This window comes from Centropristis striata, chromosome 6 (assembly GCF_030273125.1).
Source record: "Centropristis striata isolate RG_2023a ecotype Rhode Island chromosome 6, C.striata_1.0, whole genome shotgun sequence".
NCBI classification, from domain to species: Eukaryota; Metazoa; Chordata; class Actinopteri; order Perciformes; family Serranidae; genus Centropristis; species Centropristis striata.
This window is the reverse complement of record NC_081522.1, coordinates 39,484,955-39,493,623: the sequence shown is the minus strand read 5'-3', so window position 1 is coordinate 39,493,623 and position 8,669 is coordinate 39,484,955. Positions and strand designations below refer to the sequence as shown.

Sequence of the window (8,669 nt, the reverse complement as noted above, 5' to 3'; positions counted from 1 at the left end):
TACCGTTTGTTCCATATTTTATTGTTTCCTGTCATTGAACATGAATACTTGATGCCACTGAGGACTAGATCCTACGTACGCAGCGGATATGAGCTGCAGACACAAAATTCACTACGAAAAACCAGATTACAGAGACGCTGCTAGTGTTTATGGAGACTATGATACTGATGCTGAGAGCTCACACAGGATACTGTTAGCATGTTTGCGTGTTAGCGTGTTAGCGTGCTGCTGTGGGTGTCTGTCTTGTCCTGATGAGGTTGCAGAGCTTCACTCCCGGACGTAGATCCGTGTGCACACGACGTCGTCCGCCCCGAAAGTCTGAGGAGAAGAAACAAAAAACACCTGAGAGTTACAGCCAGAAAGTGTTGAATTAGCTTCACATTTTAAAGCTGTTTGCTGTTTTATTGGGACAGTCAACTGCAGACAGAGGACTCAACATGTTTGAAGCAGGCGGCAACCTCCAGGTCTGAGCAGGGAGGCAAACCAGGAAAGACTCCAGCAGGGGGCACTGGCGGCAGCTGCAGAAGCATTTTTGTCCATTCATTTCAATACAAAATTAGAAAACTTCTCACTTGATTTATTACCTCAGAAATGTTTAAAAACAAGTCTCACCCAGGCGGCAACCTCCGGGTCTGAGCAGGGGGGCAAACTAGGAAGTGCTTTTAGCTGTATTCTAGTGAAAATTCCAGTAGGGGCCGCTGACGGAGGCTGCAGAAGCATTTGGGTCCATTCATTTCAACACAAAATGAGAAATCTTCTCACTTGATTAATTAGCTCAGAAATATTTTTTAGGACAACACTATGGTCTCAACCACTAGTAAAAAATAGAGTAGAAGAAAATAGAAGATAAAGAATTGTATAATTTGGGGCGGGGCTACCTTTGATTGACAGGTCACTAACAAGGAGAGCCGTCATCAGGAGAGAAGCAAAACAATGCGTATCCACGGCAACGTGTTAATAAAGTTATAAATAACGTTATATAGATATAAAAAAGGAAGTTTAGCAGTTTGTAATTTTTGTTATTTTTAACAAGTTTTTGGGTAACTTTGTGGTTTTTTTTGATAATTTAGTGTCTCTTTTTGTAATTTTACATCAGTTTTTGGTTATTTTGTGTCTTTTTCGTGTTCATATTATGTCCTTTTTGGTCATTTTACATTTTTTGTTGGTCTCTTATGTCTTTTTTTGCTAATTCTGTCTTTTTTATGTCAGTTTACACCTCCTTTTTTTAAATGTCTTCCTGGGTGTTCTGCTTGAGAAACATTTAAAGGTTTATTGTTGGTCATTTTTTGTCATTTCACATGTCTTTTATATCTTTTTACATCTTTCTTTTTGGTAATTTTTTGGTGTCTTTTTGTGTAATTTTGTATCTTTTTTGGTAATTTTATGTTGTATTTCCACTTAATGACAGTTTATTTGAAGGTTTTGTTCATTAAATCTTTCTGTGGCTTTTTATGGCTTGTCATTGGGCATCAACCACACATTTATATGTGTATTGTCAAACAAACAGACTTGAGCAGTAAGTGAAGGCTCAGGTAACGTTTCTGTCTGCACCGAGCTGCTGGGTTTAAAGATTTTTGTGTTCTCACTGTGAACATGTTTCCAGCGTGAAGCGTCTGATAAACTCTGCTGCTGTCGTCCTGCAGACTGATGATGATGAAACCAGAAGAAACGCTTCAGAACTGATTGATTTTTGATTTTACTTCAGGCTGATGCAGCTGCAGAAAATCCACACGACTTCGCCTCTGAAAGTCTTCCCAGACTAAACCAATTAGACTGATAATGCAGTTTGTATGGAAATGTTCCCTGCTTACAGTGTGAACCGCCTGTGTCTTAGACAGACAGGATTCAGATGCAGGGTTTTGTTTTGGTGTTTCCTGCTGTGATTGAATTACTTCTTTATTTTTATGATGCAGAATTAATGCAATCAGCGTTACATACTGAAGCTTTGCACATTTATTTGAGTAGGTAAATAATAGTTCTACTTGCAGTCAAATTTTGAATAAAAGACGAAGCTGAGTATCTTATAAATATGTACTGTCATACATGTCGCAGGTTATGATTCAGATTCAGGGGTTTGTTTTGGTTTTTCTTGCTGTGATTGGAATACTTTTTGTATTATTTAATTTAAGTGATACAGAATGAATTCAATCAGTGTCACATACTGAAGCTTTGCACATTCGAGTAGGTAAATAATAGTTCTACTTGCAGTCAAAGCTGAGTGTCTTATAAATATGTGCCGTCATACATGTCGCAGGTTTTTATCTGAAATTAATCAACTAGTACAGCTCCTCTTCAATATGCCGTGCTTTACATTTCATTGTCCCTTCAAGGATTTCATGTTGTTGATGAGTCTGAAGATGGAGGAAAATGTTGGTAGATTGTTATAGAATTGTTCAAATATTCAGTATTTCTGAAACTAAGGCCCCTATTTATCCTATTTATAAAGATGACAGTCATGACACCTTCCCACAAGTGAGACCAAAACATCTGGAGCACCCCCTGGTCGCTGCAGTACACGTTATAAGTCCCGCCCCCTGGTGGAGAGCTGCAGTAAAGGTTATCAGTTCTGTATTCGACACAGTTGACCATCACATTTTGATCAAGAGGTAATGTGACTGTGTTGGCAGATCAGCTACAGCATTACAGTGGTTTTCTTGTTATCTTACTGACAGAAGTTTTACTGTTTCTATTGGTGATTTTGTTTCCGACTCCTCCCCACTGTCCTGTGGGGTCCCACAGGGCTCAGCTCTGGGGCCCCTGGTGTTCTCCATGTACTTACTGCCCCTTAGGACAGATCATAAACAGTTTAAACATTTCTTATAAATTTATATGCGGACGACACCCAACTCTTTTTCTCATTTAACCCTCTGGAGTCCACGAAAGCGCCGGAGAGCTCTGCTGCTGTCAGCTTCCCTCTAAAGTTTTGGCTTTTCTAGAAGTTTCCATGTCCCATTATCGCATCAACTCTTTTTCAGCAAAGGTTAAAACCACTTCGACCAAGTCTAACATGACTTTACTGAAGTTTTTGAAGAGCTTTTTTTTTATTTTGCAGTGTGCATTCAGCATTTCAATGCAATCTTTTGTGTTTAATGTGTTTTGTGTGTTTTTATGTGTTTTTTGTAATTTTTGTGCGTTTTTTTGTAATGTTTTGTGTCATTTTTATGTGTTTTGTGTGTTTTTTTTAAATGTTTTTTGTAATTTTCTTGTGTTTTTTATGGGGTTTTTTTTGTGTGTTTCTGTGTTCAAAATGTTGATCCAGTAAGTCAAAATGAAAAAATAATAATCAGGTCTTATAGATGAGGTTGTACTGAAAACAATGATACCAACGTGGCAGGGTGAACACTTTTTAAGTGGTTTATACAGGCAGAATGAAAAGGAGTCCAAAACCAACATAAGAGGCCCAGACTCCAAAGGCTTAAACCCAGTGAAGTTTTTAAGTTATCTAGACTCTTAGACTGTTTTAATGCAGAAAACTTCTTGCAGCTCAACGCTGAGAAGACAGAGGTTCTGGTTGTTTTACAGTACAGTACAGGTTATACGCTGCAGTAAATCTGTGATTTGTGATTTTTGGGCTATATAAATGAAATTAAGTTGATCTGAACTGGACACACTCATTTTGAATCTCCACATTCTGTCGTGGCCAGTAAAACGTGGCTCTTTGTGCTCCTTTTTCCTGTGGTTCTGAAGTGAAAGTGTGACTCTAGCTGCTCTGTGAGTTGTTTATCTGCAGGTTGTGTGACGGTGTGACAGCGAGGAGGGCGGAGGTGAGAAGAGAAACAGAAACAGATCAATCTCCATCAGAGCCTTCAGCTCCTCCAGGACGCTTTTATCACCCAAACATCTCCTGTCCTCCTCTCAGTGAGGAGGCTGAAGATCTCCTCCCCAGGACGTCATCAGGGACGGATTACTGACGCCTGGCCTTCACATGTAAGATGTCACGGAAAGAGACACATACTGACCATAAAGAGACACAAAACAACCACAAAGACACACAAAACAACCACAAACAGACACAAAACAACCACATAGAGACAAGAAAAAGACCATGAAATGACAAAAAGACTTCATAAGGAGAAAAATCGACCAGAAAGACACAAAATTAGTCAAAAAGACACACAATAGTAATGAAAGAATTAAGAAAACACCAACTGTCTACAAAGAGACACAAAACAACCACAAAGAGACAAAAAAAAGACCATCAAATAACAAAAAGACCTCATAGGGAGAAATATCGACCAGAAAGACACAAAATTAGACAAAAAAGACACAACAATAGTAATGAAGGAATGAAAAGGCACAAACTGTCTACAAAGAGACACAAAACAACCACAAAGAGACAAGAAAAAGACCCCAAAACGACAAAAACTCTTCATAGGGAGAAAAATCGACCAAAAGACACAAAATTACGACAGAGAGACACAAAATTAGACAAAAAAGACACACAACAATAGTAATGAAGGAATTAGAAAAGACGCCAACTGTCAACAAAGAGACACAAAACAACCACAAAGAGACAAGAAAAAGACCCTAAAACGACAAAAAGACTTTATAGGGAGAAAAATCAACCAGAAAGACACGAAATTAGACAAAATGGTCCAAAAAAGACACAGAACAATAGTAATGAAGGAATGAAAAGGCAAAAACTGTCTACAAATAGACACAAAACAACCACAAAGAGACAAGAAAAAGACTTCATCTGGAGAAACATCGATGAGAAAGACAAAATGGTAAAAACAAAACAAAACACAACAATAGTAATGAAGGAATGAAAAAAGACAAAGAGGCACAAAACAACCACAAAGAGACAAGAAAAAGACCCTAAAACAACAATAAGACTTCATAGGGAGAAAAATCGACCAGAAAGACATAAATTAGACAAAAAAGACACACAACAATTGTAATTAAGGAATTAAAAATGACACCAAATGTCTACAAAGAGAGAGATAAAATGGTCCAAAATAGACACAAAATAATAATAATGAAGGAATGAAAAATTGTCTACAAAGAGACACAAAACAACCACAAAGAGACAAGAAAAAGACCCTAAAACAACAAAAGACGACAAAAAGACTTCATAGGGTGAAAAATCGACCAGAAAGACACAAAATTAGACAAAAGAGACAAAGAGACAGAGAGACACAAAACAACCACAAAGAGACAAGAAAAAGACTTCATCTTGAGAAATCGACGAGAAAGACACAAAATTACGATGGAGATAGACAAAATGGTAAAAACAAAAGAAAACACAATAAAAATAGTAATGAAGGAATGAAAAAAGACAAAGAGACACAAAACAACCACAAAGAGACACAAAACAACCACAAAGAGACATGAAAAAGACCCTAAAACAACAATAAGACTTCATAGGGAGAGAAATTGACCAGAAAGACACAAAATTAGACAAAAAAGACAACAATAGTAATGAAGGCATGAAAAGGCACAAACTGTCTACAAAGAGACACAAAACAACCACAAAGAGACAAGAAAAAGACCATAAAATGAGAAAAAGACTTTATAGGGAGAAAAATCAACCAGAAAGACACGAAATTAGACAAAATGGTCCAAAAAAGACACAGAACAATAGTAATGAAGGAATGAAAAGGCAAAACTGTCTACAAATAGACACAAAACAACCACAAAGAGACAAGAAAAAGACCCTAAAACAACAATAAGACTTCATAGGGAGAAAAATCGACCAGAAAGACATAAATTAGACAAAAAAGACACACAACAATTGTAATTAAGGAATTAAAAATGACACCAAATGTCTACAAAGAGAGAGATAAAATGGTCCAAAATAGACACAAAATAATAATAATGAAGGAATGAAAAATTGTCTACAAAGAGACACAAAACAACCACAAAGAGACAAGAAAAAGACCCTAAAACAACAAAAGACGACAAAAAGACTTCATAGGGTGAAAAATCGACCAGAAAGACACAAAATTAGACAAAAGAGACAAAGAGACAGAGAGACACAAAACAACCACAAAGAGACAAGAAAAAGACTTCATCTTGAGAAATCGACGAGAAAGACACAAAATTACGATGGAGATAGACAAAATGGTAAAAACAAAAGAAAACACAATAAAAATAGTAATGAAGGAATGAAAAAAGACAAAGAGACACAAAACAACCACAAAGAGACACAAAACAACCACAAAGAGACATGAAAAAGACCCTAAAACAACAATAAGACTTCATAGGGAGAGAAATTGACCAGAAAGACACAAAATTAGACAAAAAAGACAACAATAGTAATGAAGGCATGAAAAGGCACAAACTGTCTACAAAGAGACACAAAACAACCACAAAGAGACAAGAAAAAGACCATAAAATGAGAAAAAGACTTTATAGGGAGAAAAATCAACCAGAAAGACACGAAATTAGACAAAATGGTCCAAAAAAGACACAGAACAATAGTAATGAAGGAATGAAAAGGCAAAACTGTCTACAAATAGACACAAAACAACCACAAAGAGACAAGAAAAAGACTAAAACGACAAAAACACTTCAATTGTAATTAAGGAATTAAAAATGACACCAAATGTCTACAAAGAGACAGAGAGATAAAATGGTCCAAAAAAGACACAAAATAATAAAAATGAAGGAATGAAAAACTGTCTACAAAGAGACACAAAACTAAACCAAAAAGAGGCGAAGCCCCCTCGGTCTGTGAATCGGCCCACGCCTCAAAGCTCCACTAACATCCTGTGATCATGTGCGATTACTGTTCCAGCATCTACATATTCCGTATTGTTGTTCCAGCTTTGGGCCCGTCGGACATTCATCTCCTCAGCAGAGCAGGAACAACAGAGGCGAGCGTGAGAACGCTCCAAGTCCGTCCATTGGTCCTGGACGGCTCCCTGCTCATGGTTGGAGGGGCTTTGGACCCGTTGACTTGTGCCCATATTAATGTGTGTGATGGCGGGGGTCTCCCTGCCCCGTCAGCCCAGCAGCTCCTCTTGTTCTCTTTCAGCGTCTCTCCGCGGGGAGGATGAAAGCTGGGCTCCTTGGGAAACAAACTCTCTCATTTCCTTTAGAGATGAATCTCCGGGGCGACTTCATACGCTCCCCGCCTCGTTTATTAACCATTTCTCACACCGAAACACACTGTAACCGCCTCAGAGAAACGATCACATCACCAAAAGACCATAAAAAGACTTCAGAGGGAGAAAAATCAACCAGAAAGACACAAAATTATGACGGAGAGAGACAAAATGGTCAAAACAAAACACAATAGTAATGAAGGAATGAGAAAAAGACACAAAGCGTCTACAAAAAGACACAAAACAACCACAAAGAGACACAAACCAACCACAAACAGACATGAAAAAGACCATAAAATGACAAATTGACCAGAAAGACAAAATTAGACAAAAAAGACACACAACAATAGTAATGAAGGAATTAAAAAAGACGCCAACTGTCAACAAAGAGGCACAAAACAACCACAAAGAGACACAAAACAACCACAAACAGACATGAAAAAGACCATAAAATGACAAAAAGACTTCATACAGAAAAAAATTGACCAGAAAGACACACAATTACGACGGAGAGACAAAATGGTAAAAACAAAACAAAACAATAGTAATAAAGGAATGAAAAAAGAAACAAACTGTCTACAAAGAGACACAAAACAACCACAAAGAGACAAGAAAAGGACCATAAAATGACAAATCGACCAGAAAGACAAAATTAGACAAAAAAGACACACAACAATAGTAATGAAGGAATTAAAAAAGACGGCAACTGTCTACAGAGAGACACAAAACAACCACAAACAGACAAGAAAAAGACCATAAAATGACAAAAAAAAAGACTTCATAGGGAGAAAAATTGACCAGAAAGACACAAAATTACGACAGAGAGACAAAATGGTAAAAACAAAACACAACAATAGTAATGGAGGAATGAAAAAAGACACAAACTGTCTACCAAACAAAACAACACAAAACAACCACAAACAGACAAGAAAAAGACCATGAAATGACAAAAAGACTTCATAACATGGAAAAATGACCAGAAAGACACAAAATTAGACAAAAAAGACACAACAATAGTAATGAAGGAATTAAAAAAACGCCAACTGTCAACAAAGAGGCACAAAACAACCACAAAGTGACACAAAACAACCACAAACAGACATGAAAAAGACCAAAAAATGACAAAAAAAAAGACTTCATACAGAAAAAAATTGACCAGAAAGACACACAATTACGACGGAGAGACAAAATGGTAAAAACAAAACAAAACAATAGTAATAAAGGAATGAAAAAAGAAACAAACTGTCTACAAAGAGACACAAAACAACCACAAAGAGACAAGAAAAGGACCATAAAATGACAAATCGACCAGAAAGACAAAATTAGACAAAAAAGACACACAACAATAGTAATGAAGGAATTAAAAAAGACGGCAACTGTCTACAGAGAGACACAAAACAACCACAAACAGACAAGAAAAAGACCATAAAATGACAAAAAAAAAGACTTCATAGGGAGAAAAATTGACCAGAAAGACACAAAATTACGACAGAGAGACAAAATGGTAAAAACAAAACACAACAATAGTAATGGAGGAATGAAAAAAGACACAAACTGTCTACCAAACAAAACAACACAAAACAACCACAAACAGACAAGAAAAAGACCATGAAATGACAA

The 8,669-nt window shown here is 36.9% G+C and overlaps 1 protein-coding gene across 1 annotated transcript in view; it reads right to left on the bottom strand.

Moving 5' to 3' along the window:
- Window positions 1–8,669, bottom strand: part of crabp1a (cellular retinoic acid binding protein 1a) — a 33,212-nt gene continuing 24,543 nt past the window's right edge. The window contains exon 4 of the mRNA XM_059335599.1: window positions 1–318. Within this exon, the coding sequence (XP_059191582.1) occupies window positions 268–318 (51 nt within the window). The 3' untranslated portion in view covers window positions 1–267. The remainder of the gene's footprint in view (window positions 319–8,669) is intronic.